The sequence below is a fragment of the Haliotis asinina genome, chromosome 1 (genome assembly GCF_037392515.1).
Source record: "Haliotis asinina isolate JCU_RB_2024 chromosome 1, JCU_Hal_asi_v2, whole genome shotgun sequence".
Lineage (NCBI taxonomy): Eukaryota > Metazoa > Mollusca > Gastropoda > Lepetellida > Haliotidae > Haliotis > Haliotis asinina.
The window spans coordinates 100,548,647-100,565,432 of record NC_090280.1 but is presented as its reverse complement, the minus strand read 5'-3'; the positions used below and the strand labels follow the sequence as shown (position 1 = coordinate 100,565,432).

The 16,786-nt window shown below is 39.5% G+C and overlaps 1 protein-coding gene across 1 annotated transcript; it reads right to left on the bottom strand.

Annotated features, from left to right (window-relative positions):
- Nucleotides 1-602: 602 nt before the first annotated feature.
- LOC137285111 (GTPase IMAP family member 5-like) lies at nt 603-14,457 on the bottom strand. Its single transcript, XM_067817326.1, has 4 exons — nt 14,313-14,457; nt 8,819-8,892; nt 5,217-5,276; nt 603-2,771 (listed from the first exon to the last, which is right to left on the bottom strand). The coding sequence occupies exons 1-4, from the start codon at nt 14,347-14,349 to the stop codon at nt 1,959-1,961; spliced, it is 984 nt and encodes a 327-aa protein (XP_067673427.1). The 5' UTR covers nt 14,350-14,457; the 3' UTR covers nt 603-1,958.
- Nucleotides 14,458-16,786: the final 2,329 nt, after the last annotated feature.

The following is a 16,786-nucleotide window of genomic DNA, read 5'->3' as shown; positions in this document are numbered from 1 at the left end:
AATGAATTTCCAGAGACTGTCCAACACCTTGTTAGTGGATACACTTCCCTGACACAAACTGCATATCTTAAACGACATGATAGCATGGTTGCTTTCACTACTGTCTTCGCCATGCCTGTGGCTTTGGCTCCATCCATGGTACGACCCTGAACATGTCTAAGGCGTCATGGAAAATGATGCTTTTAAACTTCTCTGGAAAAGGCCCACATACAGCCTCTGAAGAGTTCGAGCCAATAAAACGGATCTTGTCCTTTTAGATAAAGCTAATGAATTTATGTCATTGAATTTTCTGCCCCTGATAGGAAAGTGATTGGCAAGATTAAGGAAAAGCATGCTAAGTATGCACACCTCGACTTTGAAATATCTATGTGCCCTATGTGTTATACCTCCTGAATTCTTGGCGCAGATCAGGAGAGTGCCCGGGTTCCCCACCGGGAGTACTGCACTTCTGACACTCTGGATAATGCAGAGGGCTGCAGCGTTGGGGAGCCTACAAATTCTCCGAAAGGTTCTTGGTGGGTAAAAGGAAAGGGGGCAGGGTATCTGAGCTGATGATGAGCCTTCCCAGTCTGACTGTGCCAGGATATCACCCGAACCCTCTCTGATGCTTATTATCTTTAATCTGTAAAACATATGCCAGTGCATATTTATAATGCGCTCGTAAGCATGCCCTTGGCGCTACATTAAAATACATGCATAACAGATGCAGAGTTAACGAATGCTGCAATAGAATAGATGCATACTATATAAAATGCAGGAAAGGCTGTTGATGATAATATTGATCAAAAAGGTATGTTTTGAGATTTGATGTAAAGAGTCCAGAGATTCAGAGTATCTCAGATCAAGGGGGAGAGAGTTTCACAAGACAGCGGAAGTGTAGGAGAAAGTTATGTAACCAAAGACTTCAGGTTAGTAGTTAGACACTGTGAGAAGGTTTTGCTGCTGTGTGCGAAGTTCGCGATGTGGACAGTAGGGTTTGGTTAAATCTGCAATGTAGGGTGGAGTCGTGAAGGGACTTGTACGTGAAGCACAGTGTCTTGAATCCTGACCCTAATGAGTAACCAGTGGAGTACCGTTAGGGATATGAAGACTCTTACACAAATCTAATCTGTAGAGAATGAGAGCCCGGACAAGGGAATGAGAGTCATTGTAAACCAAAAGTTACTGTGTTCTGTAATCTGATTGGTTGAAAAACATGATTAAATGGTATTAGATTCCCGGAAGCTGAAAGACTATTCACCGCGTATTGACACGTAAACAATTGTTTTGTTGTGTCATCAACAGTGGTGACGTCATTCAAATCATATTGTGACGTAAAGTTAGAATGACGTCACAAATGAGCTACTCCAGATGCTACCATGAGAACCAGCTGAAACGGCCAGCTGATGACACTTCACTGCTGTGTCCGTATTCGACGTAAACGAGTGCAGACACTAAAACCCCTCTGGTTTACTTTTGTGTTTACAATGTCGATAAACACCATGTGTTGGCCAATTTCCGGGTGTTATTGAGTATTTGAAGCACGGGAATATTTCATTTGAAACCTCCGGCTGACGCCGTCGGTTCCAAATGCATTCCTGTGCTTCAAATACTCAATAACACCCGGAAATTGGCCAACACATGATGTTTATCTCCTAAGTAGATTCTTTGGTGATAAGAAAACGGATACTGTCAATCACACTCTGTGTTTTCCACATGTTGTTTATCTATGTTTCCGTGGAAGACTGGGATTAAAAAGTTTGCCCATATTCTTTACTGATTGTGATGGTGTACGTTTGGAGATACAAAACAGCAATGAATTTTACAGACGACTTTCTAAGTTGTTGTTTAGTTCAAACTAAGAGAGCCTCTATTTTATCCCAGACTGTGACAGTGCGATGACATACTATTGGTTCCAAACTTTAGAGAGAAGATAGAAAGAAGATCTGAATACACATATAACAAAAATACATATCTGATTAAATTGAAAATTTCGACCGGACATATCTGACGAGCGCTTGAAAATATTCGCGTATGGACCCGACAAGCCAAGGAATGAGAGGCTCACTGACTTGGGTACTAGTAGTCTCAGGTTGTCGACTGCGATAAACAAGTTCCCATGCAGCTTCAAAGTCAGCATTCGTATAACTGCCCTGATTCATGTTAACAAGTCTGTCTACGGTTTCTACCACATTGAACTGTAAACGACGTTGGTTAAACAAATTACTGTCCAAACTGTTCACGAAAAAATATCTGTTTCCAGCCATTTCCATAAGATGTTTCACTTGTGGATCAAGTGTAGACAAAATATGTGCTGAGACATCTTTGGCGCTGGTTGATTCGGCCAGGAAATTCCTACTCGCATATACATCGCAATGCGTGAACACAAAAATTGCAAACTGCAAAATGCGTTCACCAAAGAGTGCGGGAAGGTATAGAAATGCTGCTTTATCCTGCCCAGTGATCTTTACAACGGAACTGATAACAATGATTATAGCATTGTATCCCCCGGGAGATACAGAGACAGCCTTCCCCAGTGAGTCATCTTCATCCATACCAAATCCTGATGGAAGGCCAACTCCTGTCGCTTCCACAAGCAATAGACGTCGTCTACCCACTGTGGCAGATGCCGTACCAACTGCACTTCTTACCAATCCACCAGCCCGTGCGTGAAGCAGGTCCTGACCCATCAAGTAGTTTCCAAAGGCACTTTTACCATGACCAGTTTGTCCTATGAGGAGCAAGTTCAGGTGATAGCCTTCGGGAAGGACTGGCAGGTATTCTTTGCAGCCCTGAAATTAGGATGATTGGCGTTATTAGTTGCAATTTTAACAGTTCGTGTAGCGTCGCCATGATCCCTCCCGTGGGTCGCCATAAACATGTTGCTATTTGTTATAATAACACGGTGGTGAAGTTATTGCTTCATTCACTGATTGTATTACAGGCCTGTTGTAACAGATTATACGGACAGAGTTACAGGTTTATAAAGATAAGGATGACACGAATAACTACTTCACCTGACAACGTATTTCCGTCTTTTAATTGTAAACTACCCGCTAATAATCACCTAGTTTCATAGTCACCTGGCTTGTCATCGTACCTCGTGCAACTCTACTAGACACTTAGGGGAACTGAGACCAGTTATGTCAGGGGAATTGAGACCAGTTATGTCAGGGGAAATTAGATCAGTTATGTCATTATGTCAGGAGGTTGAGACCATTTGTCAATATGTCACGGGAATTGAGACCTGTTATGTCATTATGTCATGGGAATGGAAAGCAACTATGTCACTCTGTCAGGGCAATTGAAACCAGTTATGTGATTATGTCAGGGGAATTGAAACCAGTTAAGTCATTATGTCAGGGTCACTGAGACCAGTTATGTCATAGTGTCATGGGAATTGAGACGATGTCATGGGAATTGAGACCATTTATATCAGGGGAATAGACACCCGACATCAGGGGACTTAAGATCAGTAATGAGAGGGGACTTGAGAACAGTTGTATCAGGGGAACTGTAACCAGTTATGTCAGGGGAATTGAGACCAGTCATGTCATTCCACTTGAAGATAAGTTGATGTGTGATAAGTCAAGTGTTGATGGCATAGAAGCCAAAGTATGACATATATTGATGTTGGTGATGACAATAGACACCTTACATACTCAACTTCCCATCTAGACAATGACCTTTATGTCGATGTTTTATACTGTTCTCTTCCGAGGATATAACTTTATTCCGGCGATAAAAAACAAAAAAAAAACTAGATGTTCCTCATCTAGACCTCATGTCTTAAGGAGGCTGGATACAAAACATGAAAATGCGATGAAATCGCTAATATTTCACACTGTAGTAATATATGTCACAAATCTAATTGTGTAATAACAATGGCAAGTCACCATGACATTTATTTGACAAGTGTTGCCGTCTTGGGGCACCGTTTGTAAAAAGTAATATGTCAAGAAAAGTAAATTGTTTACTCTTATTATTCGATAATTATTTTTGTAAAGATATTTCAGATTTGATATGAATTAAAGCAGGAAAATCAATTTTCAAGCCAGTATGTAGGATTTAATTAACTTCTAAATAATATTGATTCATCAATGAAAAAACAAAGCTTTTTTTATAAACAAGATTTTTTTCCATAAAACGAATATTTATATAACAAATTCACACTAGATTAATATTCAAAAATTAAAAATGAGTGTTACCAGAGGATATAAACACTATCTCCAATGTAACAAATATACCCAAATTATATGTGGTAAGGGGACTATACTCTTGCCCAGTGTTCTTTCGGAAAATACTTATATGGCCAAAATATCTTGATTAGAATTAAGGTAAGGTAGTAAACCACGCATGCATGCACGCACGCACGCACGCACGGACACACTCACACTCACGCGCATTGACCCCATCCACTCCCTGACCCTTTCACGTCAGTCTCGCCCCATTCATGCTCTCATACAAAAACAGTCAGACAATGGTACTACAGTTCACATACACACATACGCACCCTCGCGCAAACACATATGTTTTCATTGCACTTTATTACAAGTGTGAATATGGTGACTGCATTCCGATGTCAACTGGTCATGAAAGTAAGCGCGCCTGAGTCGGAATGGTCGGAACATTTCTCTTGCCTAAATGTGTCATATTATTTGGAAATCAGATAAAATGGTGGCTCTGTTCATTGTTCCTTGATTCCAGGTATCCCCAGACAACAAAATACATCATCGTACCATTTACAGAAACGACAGAAACAGCGCAAAATTGCATTACTGTAGCGTCACATTCGACGTCACGAGCGGAGAGGTCGCGTGACTTTCAACGGAATATGCATAATGGCCGAAGCTCAGATAACGAAAACTGTTTTCGCGATAAAAACGTAAAGATGCATAGTTTGTAATTGAACATTTGGGTATATATTTCTGGTGATTTCAGCTTTCAGCCAGCAAATTATTGCAATTCTCTCGTATTTTCCTTTAAGATCATGAAGATCCGGGACAGAATTAGTCTTCAGCAACCCATGCTTGTTGTATTTAGGCTCGATGACGCGGTAGACACATGACCAATGTCATCATATCACAGTTGTGATCACGCTCCTCATGCACACGCTGTTTATCACAGGATTGTCTGGTCTCATTATTAACAGACCGCCACCATACAGCTGGAATGGTACTGAGTGTGATGTAAAACAACACACGAACAGATATCACTGATACACAAAGCTCTCTTACCAAGTCGCAGTTCTCCCTGAAGTTGTCCTGGTTGTACGTAGGGAGGACGCTGCTCATGTACTGAAATAAGAATGTGACGACAATGAATACCTTTATAATGCGGTTTGTTTGTTTGCCGATAACGCCGCGTATATCAATATTCCAATAGCATTCATTTTAACATCAAATAATTTAAATTATATAAACGAAATATTTCTTGCAGCTTTTACCTGATTTAAAAACATTTAAAAACATCTTTTTGGGGCTTGTATTGCTGTTTGATATCTTTTTATCACTATATGCGTATAGCCATAATCAGTCACTCACATTTTGAGGGCAGTCTGTAAACAATCGAAGCAGACAATCCAGTTACTGATACCATGCGCATCGATCAACGCCATTGGAACACGATGGCGTGTGTAAACAATGTCAGGGAGCATGACCACCATAAGTAACCTTTTACGAGAAGCATGGGTTTCGGAAGACCAATTATAAAGGGTTCCGAGGCCAACAGATATGGGTGCCGTCACTAGGACCACGACTGATACGCGCCAGGGTTCCGATCTACGTACTGTTCGTAACGTTACGAGCTATCGTAATTCCAGGAACATGAAGTTAGAAACGGATTCGGGATTCGGGATTCGAATCCCGAATCTGAATATTTTGTTCGGATTCGAGATTTAAATCTTGAAGTATCATGTATGTATGTATCATGTATGTATCATGTATCATGTAGCATGTATGTATGTACCATGTATGTATCATGTAGCATGTATGTATCTATGTATGTATCGTATGTATCATGTATGTATCATATAGCATGTACATATCATGTATCATGTATGTATCATGTATGCACCATGTGTCTATGTATCTATGTATGTATCATGTATCTATATATCTATGTATGTATCATGTATCTACGTATCTATGTATGTATCATGTATCTATGTATCTATGTATGTATCATGTATCTACGTATCTACGTATGCATCTCGTATCTACGTAGCTATGCATCTCGTATCTATGTATGCATCTCTGTATCTACGTATCTGTCTATGTATGCATCTCTGTATCTAAGTATCTGTCTATGTATGCATCTCTGTATCTACGTATCTGTGTATGTATGCATCTCTGTATTTACATATCTGTCTATGCATGCATCTCTGTATCTACGTATCTGTCTATGTATCTATGTAGGTATCTATGAATGTATCTATGTAGGTATCTATGTAGGTATCTATGAATGTATCTATGTAGGTATCTTTGAATGTATCTATGTAGGTATCTATGAATGTATCTATGTAGGTATCTATGAATGTGTCTATGTATCATAAATGTATCTGTGTATCTGTGTATGTCTCTATGTATCTATGTATCTGTGTATCTATCTATGCATCTGTGTAATATGTATCTATGTATCTGTCTATTTATCTGTGTATCTATCTATTTATCTGTGTATCTATGTATTTATGTATCTGTGTATCTATCTATGTATCAATCAATATTTTATTTTCAGATTCGGGATTATACTCTTACAAACATGAACACCCAAACCTTCATTTTTCCATATTTTAGCCTCAACTTTGGTTTTTCTTCATATTCGGGTTTCGGCATTCGAATCCCGAATCTGAATATTTTGTTCAGATTTGGAGTTATGACCAACAGTGTCAATATACATTATCTCACCCCTTCTAAGGTATTGGGGGCCGTTAGTAAACCTGGGTTTCGTAAAAAACATGAACACCCAGACCTACATTTTACCATATTTCAGCCTCGACTTTGGTTTTTCTTCATATTCGGGTTTCGGCATTTCGGAGTTATGAACAACAGTGTCAATGTACATTATCTCACCCCTTCTAAGGTACTAGGGGCCGTTAGTAAACCTGGGTATCGTAAAAAAAATGAACACCCAAACCTACATTTTTCCATATTTCAGCCAGAATCGAGATTCGAATAATTTTGTACGCTATCCAAAGAGTGATTAGACACAACGAGAATGGATACTGTGGCACCATTCATAAGGAACAATGCATCAGTTGTCTCAACCCACGTTATAGATGTTTTTGTGGGTATAATGAACAAATAATATTTTTTATATGTCCTCTTTCATGTTTCTAAGACAGTGTAAGTGCATCTGTATTTACATTCTTCTCTTCTCAAATGTTCTACAAGTATTTAAGAAATTATATGTTATTGTGTAAGAAGTCAATGAATTGGTAACAACAAGAAATATTACAGATTTTAGCTAGATGTTCACAATATTTACGCCCCTTAAACATGACTGACCTTCCCCAAATCGGTTGCTTTCATTAATGTATTTGCGCATTTCAGTGATACGTCGTTGTTCGCAACTTGGCATTCCCATAATTAGAATAAAACGTTTCTTACAAATTTCGTCATCAGTTTCGTGAAAGATAATTTTAAAACAAAAACGACGCGGTTAAGGGGAGACATTTTCAAATCATAGTAATATCAAAATCGTGAAATCGTGATTGTAATTACTAACAACATAAACTACATACCATACGCCCATATACACACATAACGTTAGTAAGCTGAGACGACTTGTGTCCTCACAAGAACACAAGAACATATATGATTTCTTAATGTTGCATGTGAAAACTGTGATGAAATGAAACTAGAAACGTTAATGAAATAACTCTAAATTCATACACATTTGTAGACAGTTAACAATGATTTGTGATGACTATCAAAACACTGACATACTTTTTGAACTGTGTTTGCTCTATTTTGTTAACTCCATCTTCACTATATTTCCTAAATGTTCTATCAGTCCCATTGCTCAAGGCGTCTGGAAGAAGAAAGAAAATATCATAGATTGAATACGTGTGGTAGAAAGCCATTGATGGTTTTGTGCCTTGCGCATGTATTATGGTATGTCGCGATACTGACCAAGCTTTAGTCAACGATACAGTGATAGATGGACTGTCAGTATATGCAAGGACTATGTATTTATCTCACTTCTTTGTATCGCCTTCGTGTGCACGCACACACACATACATACATACGTACATACATACAGAAATGCATTGATCCATAGACAGATATATAGATAAATAGATACATACAGAGATGCAAACATAGATACATACATATATACATACATAGATGCATAGATACATAGATACATAAATAGATGGATACATAGACACATACATGATACATGATATATACATACATGATACACAGATACATAGATACATAGGTACATAGGAACATAGATACAGAGATACAGAGATACAGAGATACAGAGATACATAGATACATAGATACATAGATACATACATAGATACAGAGCTACAGACAGACATACATACATACATACATACATACATACGTACATACATACATACATAAAGAAATCTAAATTAAGGATTTGAATCCCGAATGTGAACAAAAAATTCAGATTCGGGATTCGAATCCCGAATGTGAACAAAATATTCAGATTCGTTTCTAACTTCATGTTCCTACTATATAGTTCATCTGAGGCGCACGAATGGTGCAGTGCTACGAACGCTTTGCGGGTCGGATCCTGCTTTATTGGTCCACTGGTTTTGTTCACTACGGACACTGGACGAAGAAGCCACCGTCATACGTACCAGTCCTGTAAGATATATAGGCGCGGCAAGAAGGACATTGGCCATCAGCTGTAGGAGGAACGAGGTACTCCTGCCTGGAACAAACATAACAACGTCGATATACCAACACTTGTATACTGTATTTTTAAAAATAACAAAAAAATTATAAAGCGCCTGTTTCCACGCACTTGCACAGGCTCAAAGGGCTGACGTAATATTACCCTGGAAAACCCAGAATGCTTTTGCGAGGCTAGAAGGTTAACAGTCATATGATATACGTACCCCACAGGGCACCCATACACTGCTGCGTGAACAGAGACTGAGTTTTTATAACTAGTATTTAAACCCTGCTTTTAGTTAATTATACCATTACGGTAAAGGACTTGAATGGAATTGGATATTATTTGCATAGACCCTCTTACACACCCGTGGGTGACATGTGAGAAAACTGGTATCACACATATGTGTGATTACTCCATGGTGATGACCTAAGGTCAAGTTATGATGGACTACTTTCCTGATTAAAATTCATTGACAAGTTACTTTGAGTCGAACAGGATCCTGTTACTCGTGTCAAAAACAACAACCATTACACCGACCTGTTATTTTCGCGATTGAAACATAAGCGTATGTATACAATGAAAACCAGTTAGAATAAATAAATAAATAATCAACTAATTTTCTAATTCCGTTTATTAAAACTTTTGCTTATGAATTAAAATGGCTCGAAAAATCGGCGGTACCTCTGTAAACAACTATGTGAAAATCGGTATTAGACATAAAGGCCGGGATTCCCTTCGAATCTTCGAAACTTAAAACATTGGTATTTGTACTGGAGAAATGCTCAAGTGTCATGTATCATCTTACCAAACATACCTGACACGATAACGTCAGTGCCTGTGCATTGTGACGTCGATTTGCCTCGTGGTTTCTTTGAGAAATTGATGGAGATGACATTTTTCAGTGATAAGACTGGTGATGCTTTCGATACAGGCCCACTTCCACCTCCGCGGCACTATGTGATTCCAGTGTTATCAGATTCCCTCATGACAATCAGAACCAAGACACACTTGTTGAAGCAATGTACAACATGGAACTTTTGCGATGGTTCTTGAGTGCAACACACGTCTTTACAGGAACGGTTGATCTACACATAAGCCATTGCTTAAGATATTTCTCCGACGCATGATAATACAAAGTTCATGTCTTCATAACACACAGGGTGTAATCAAATCACATTTCACACTGGCAACTCCGTCAATTCCGTAACATTCCAAGTGGCGGCTTCTGGCTGTGGCGAAGTAATCCCCCATTGATAGTGAACGTCATGTTAGCAGTGATACATTACAGCACACGGGTTACATCTTACTACACACACACACACTCTAAACATTTGACTCCAGTCGATGGGAGAACATTGAACATAAACTGGAGCACAAGTATAGATCTCCAGCGTGCAGAGACATCCAAAACAACCTTCCGATGACGACAACCACCAAATGATAACGATTACGTCAAATATTTTATGCTTGCAAGAATTAAAATGACCCACATTGTCTTGGCAACATCATCGTTTCAGAGCGTTTAATTAAATTTCAGTGATATTATCTAGGTTGCATTTTCAATGCCTTGATGACGCAGAGATGTTGCAGAAACTTACATTGCGCTAAACTCCGCTGGAGCGTGCTCATAACGCATACAAGAGTCAAGGAAAAATTGATGGCATTAAAAGGTCACTTTAAAAGCATAGACGGAGACTGTGAGTCTTTAAGAGACACTTAAACTGTTCCAACAAGTTTGTGAGAGTCTGCAGTGAGAGCCATTTAGTGGCAGCTGCTACACTAAAGGATTTGCAACCAAATGACTTTTTCTTCCATGGTGGCTCAGTGAGTCTCTGTTTGATTCTCAGACCTGACAGAAGGTGACGGAATACACATATATACATACGAGGTCACGCGGGTATGAGGGGGCAGATTGTGAACACATTAATGTGCCAGGGTGAGGATGTTTAAGTCCACACCTACCGCTACTGGAATGGGAGCCAAAGCAACCCCTTAAGCACACGTATTTTGTACATTCTTGAGGGAGATCTAGTGTCTATCTTTACCGTTTGATTTTGCACTTTTTGAAGTTTACCGTATTGTCGGTATGATCACAAGCAGACAATTGCAGTAGTCTGTTCGTTTCAGAACCAAGCAGGTTTCAATTAAATCCTTAGCGACGAGACGACGGATTTTCCAAAGGTTTCTCGGGTGAAAGTAACAACTTCTACTTATGTTGTTCACTTGTTGTTCCATTGATAATCCAGGATCAAATAGGACGCCTAAATTATAGTGGATAGTCACGTTGGGAATGAGTAGTAATTAGGAAGCCAAGTGACGTCACTCATTCATAAACATTGTGGTGTGTATTATTTGCGCAGCTACGATGAGAAAACATGAAATATGAATCTATTGTACCATAAAATGGAGCGATTGTATGGTGTGTGAGAAACCGATTACTGTACTCGTGTCTGCCATTTATCGTATAACTCGTTGTTTGAACGAGTTAATTTAACGAGTTAATACGTTTGGAAACAGCAAGTTGTAAGATAAATGGTATCTGACAGAAACTCGTTTAGTAATCTCCATTTACTCAGCTAGAAGTGCAGTATAAACATTCAACATTCTGCCCCACACAAGAACGGAGATAATCTATACAACTCTATATCCTCGTGAGAACCTGCGTCCACATATGGGGACAAACAAACATAATTAGAAAAAAGTCCAGTAAGTGTAGAACTACGCTTACAATGTCAAAAACCCGAAGTCCCCACACGAGGACAGTCTAGTGGTGTCCCCTGGGACATTCAGGAAAGGTCACTCTGGAAGTCTTCGTTGTTGAGGCTTGAAAGAAGATGGCTGACCTTGGCAGTGGTGACGCAAGACCCAGCTCATTGAATAATTTCTCGAATTATGTCATTTTCAGATTTTTCTCAGCTCTATCAATACTAAAAACTAAATTTCAAATAGTTTTTTTTCTTTTGGCAACGTTTGAAAATACTGTGAATTTTGTGGAGATTTTTAATTACAAGTAAGTAAACATGTCCCTCGATGTGGACATTAGGTTTCACTGCTGATATGGCTTGTCCATGGGTGTGGACAAGAGGTCTTAAATGTTGACAATAAACGTTTGATTTTTTTTCAAAACCTTACGCCTTTGTGATTAGATTGCTTTCTATTCTAGTTTAAAACCTATTTAAAACCTCACTAAAAATCTGATATTATTGTGGCTTTTCGTGATTTTATCAACCATTCATCGTTTTTAAACTTGATACCTTATTGACATTTTAGGAAGGTCTGTGAAATCATATTTGTTCATGTCAGCGTTTTAGTCGAAGGTTACTGTTCATATTTTACTTCGCAGTTTAGAATTGATGTTAACGATGGCCCCCGTGTAACACTGTTTGCGGTAGTACCTATTTTACTTAATATAATGGACTGAATTTGGATGCGACATTTTAATGTAGTTTGCTGAATACTGTGTATTGATTGCTGATTGAATGCAATCAGCATTATTTCCAACACAATCGGGTCTTGCTATCAATTTTGTATCATTGTTTAACACATAGATGATATATTAATGCATAATCAATGAGCTGTGTGTTCATTGTATCTGTCCACATATATGGACATGGAAAACATCTGTGTGAAGCTAAGCCCCAATGCCCACACATGCGAACCCGTATAACAACCCTATGAGAGTATGCTAGCATGAAATGGCTTATATTTCCGTTGTAAGTGAAGAATTTGTAAGTGAAAAATGTATGTTAGTATTTATAATGAAAAAAGTTAGCAAGTTTGGCTACCTCTGGGTATCTGGATCAAGTCTCCCTGGACAAACCAGGGATAATCTACTACTCTATATGGTCTCCCTGGGCAAACCAGGGATAATCTACAACTCTATATAGTCTCCCTGGACAAACCAGGGCTAATCTACAACTCTATATAGTCTCCCTGGACAAAACAGGGCTAATCTACAACGCTATATAGTCTCCCTGGACAAACCAGGGACAATATACAACTCCATATAGTCTCCGTGGACAAACCGGGGATAATCTACAACTCCATATAGTCTCCGTGGACAAACCGGGGATAATCTACAACTCTATATAGTCTCCCTGGACAAACCAGGGATAATCTACTACTCTATATGGTCTCCCTGGACAAACCTGGAATAATCTACAACTCTATATAGTCTCCCTGGACAAAGCAGGGCTAATCTACAACTCTATATAGTCTCCGTGGACAAACCAGGGATAATCTACAACTCTATATAGTCTCCGTGGACAAACCAACCAGACAGAGCGGAATGGATGAGGTGCTTTGATAATAATAACCCCGACTACTTAAATCCATTGTAGTTTGTGTCAGTGTATGAAAAATCACAAAAATATATATCGTCATATTGAAAGGACAGAGAACGTAGCTAAGCGAATTGTGCTGTCTAATGTGAAGTTTTTGAAAAAACCCAACAATATGCTATTGACGGTGAGAAATTCAAATATACGCTCGTGTGGTTTTTGACCTAACGCCTCTCACTTGTCCAACTGAGTGTTTTTCTGACGATTTTCTGGGTTTGTTGTGGTGATTGTACGTGCGCTCCCAACAGTTCTAGGAAAGGAAATTACAAATCGTAAAGAGATTTAAAATGATAATATTGTATTTGTATAACAAATAAGCATTAACCTTTAACACTGGGCATATAATTCACATCTCTAGGAATATTTTAGTCTGACGCTCTTTTGGTCATTCATATATATTTCAGCGAATTCAGTCAAAATCGACCTTAGGGTAAGACAGCAAGGTTACACTAATATTCAGTTTGATAAATTATTTTAGAGTTTCTGCTTTGGAATTTAATGTAGCTTGCTTTTTTTAAACAAATGTTGTTTACATATTCGATAAAACAAATCTCATTTGCAATTTATCACATCCCTTTCAGAAATGTAAGTGGAAATATAAGGGTAATACCAATACATCATACATATGTCTTAAACAAACATGTTTTTCTCCTTCTTTTAGATGTATCAACGAGGTTTAGTTCACTGAAATATAAAACCAAGAACAAAAACAGCAATACAATGTTTGAGTATTTCGGTGATATTAAGTACTATATTGGAATCAAACTGGAATAGAGTTATCGTTCATGTTTGAAGTTGTTAATATGAAATTGTCCGAGATCGGCTTGGTCACGAATGGGCCATTGCATGTTCAAACATGATCCAGAAATTGTATTTAGAAATATGTACATTTTTTTTCTATTCATTTAATTTTTTATTGAACTACTTGTAATAGTATTTATTGAGTCATACAGGATCCTGATATTTTCCCTTGAAATCAGAAAGTTTGTATGTCTTTCAGACGATCCTGTTCAGTCAAACAAACCTGTTATACCACCCTGCGGGAAGATCTTACAAGCCTTCTGCTAGATACAATATAACATCATGTGATTGTACTAAACATGGGACACCAACCTTGAGCACCATTTGTCTGGGACACAGCGAAACGCATTGCAACTCGACGAAATATTCTTAATTCCGTGGAAAGAAACGAAAAGTAACTGGGGTTTTCCCATACCTATGAATATACCCCTGCCACAGCGACACGCAGATTGCTGCACATGCGTCGGGAGTGACTTTTGAGATAGGTGTTAGTTAGTGTGTCACACAGTGGTATGACAGACGCGCTAGATAAACTAGTTCCACTGTTGGTACGCGCAGCAAATCAGGCGATTCCGTTTTGAAGTTGTAACTCTTAACAGTGATAGTCAAGATGGTTATCTGACACTGATTGTTTGTTTGTTTTTTCAGTGTATTAGTGATATATATTTTTTGGTTTGTTTCTTGTTTATCGCCACAATCAGCTATATTTCTCCAATATATGCGTTGAGTCTGTTCTGCATATTACTTTGTACTCGAGGACAAATGTATATGATATTTTGGACACACCCTAATACAGCTACTGTATGCATTGCATTTGTACTCGCTGTAGCCGACTGCGACATACAATGTAGCACGCACACACCTAAACGTATGTACACAATATAGCACACTGAACTGGTAAACGTTAATAGACAGTATAGCACACTGAAGGACAGCACTGGTTACTGAAGGATTGTACTGGTCACTGAAGGGCTGAACTGGTTACTGTAGGATTGTACAGGTCACTGAAGGGCTGAACTGGTTACTGAAGGATTGTACTGGTCACTGAAGGGCTGAACTGGTTACTGTAGGATTGTACCGGTCACTGAAGGGCTGAACTGGCTACTGTAGGATTGTACTGGTCACTGAAGGACTGAACTGGTTACTGTAGGATTGTACTGGTCACTGAAGGGCTGAACTGGCTACTGTAGGATTGCACTGGTCACTGAAAGGCTGAACTGATTACTGTAGGATTGTACTGGTCACTGAAGGGCTGAACTGGCTACTGTAGGATTGTACTGGTCACTGAAGGGCTGAACTGGTTACTGTAGGATTGTACTGGTCACTGAAGGGCTGAACTGGCTACTGTAGGATTGCACTGGTCACTGAAGGAGAGAACTAGTTACTGTAGGATTGTACTGGTCACTGAAGGGCTGAACTGGCTACTGTAGGATTGTACTGGTCACTGAAGGGCTGAACTGGCTACTATAGGATTGTACTGGTCACTGAAGGGCTGAACTGGCTACTGTAGGATTGTACTGGTCACTGAAGGGCTGAACTGGCTACTGTAGGATTGTACTGGTCACTGAAGGACAGAACTAGTTACTGTAGGATTGTACTGGTCACTGAAGGGCTGAACTGGTTATTGTATGATTGTACTGGTCACTGAAAGGCTGAACTAGTTACTGTAGGATTGTACTGGTCACTGAAGGGCTGAGTTGGCTACAGTAGGATTGTACTGGTCACTGAAGGGCTGAGTTGGCTACTGTAGGATTGTACTGGTCACTGAAGGGCTGAACTAGATACTGAATGACTAGGGTGGTTAATAAAGCACTGACCTGGTTACTGAAGGATTCTACTGGTCACTGAAGGACAGAACTGGTTACTGTAGGATTGTACTGGTCACTGAAGGACAGAACTGGTTACTGTAGGATTGTACTGGTCACTGAAGGGCTGAACTGGCTACTGTAGGATTGAACTGGTCACTGAAGGGCTGCACTGGTTACTGTAGGATTGTACTGTTCACTGAAGGACAGAACTGACTACTGTAGGATTGTACTGGTCACTGAAGGACTGAACTGGTTACTGTAGGATTGTACTGGTCACTGAAGGGCTGAACTGGCTACTGTAGGATTGTACTGGTCACTGAAGGGCTGAACTGGTTACTGTAGGATTGTACTGGTCACTGAAGGACAGAACTGGTTACTGTAGGATTGTACTGGTCACTGGAGGGCTGAACTGTCTACTGTAGGATTGTACTGGTCACTGAAGGGCTGAACTGGCTACTGTAGGATTGTACTGGTCACAGAAGGACAGAACTGATTACTGTAGGATTGTACTGGTCACTGAATGACAGAACTGATTACTGTACCATTGTACTGGTCACTGAAGGGCTGAACTGATTACTGAAGGATTGTACTGGTCACTGAAGGACAGAACTGGTTACTGTAGGATTGCACTGGTCACTGAAGGGCTGAACTGGTTACTGTAGGATTGTACTGGTCACTGAAGGGCTGAACTGGTTACTGAAGGATTGTACTGGTCACTGAAGGGCTGAACTGGTTACTGTAGGATTGTACTGGTCACTGAAGGGCTGAACTGGCTACTGTAGGATTGCACTGGTCACTGAAGGAGAGAACTAGTTACTGTAGGATTGTACTGGTCACTGAAGGGCTGAACTGGCTACTGTAGGATTGTACTGGTCACTGAAGGGCTGAACTGGCTACTATAGGATTGTACTGGTCACTGAAGGGCTGAACTGGCTACTGTAGGATTGTACTGATTACTGAAGGACAGAACTGATTACT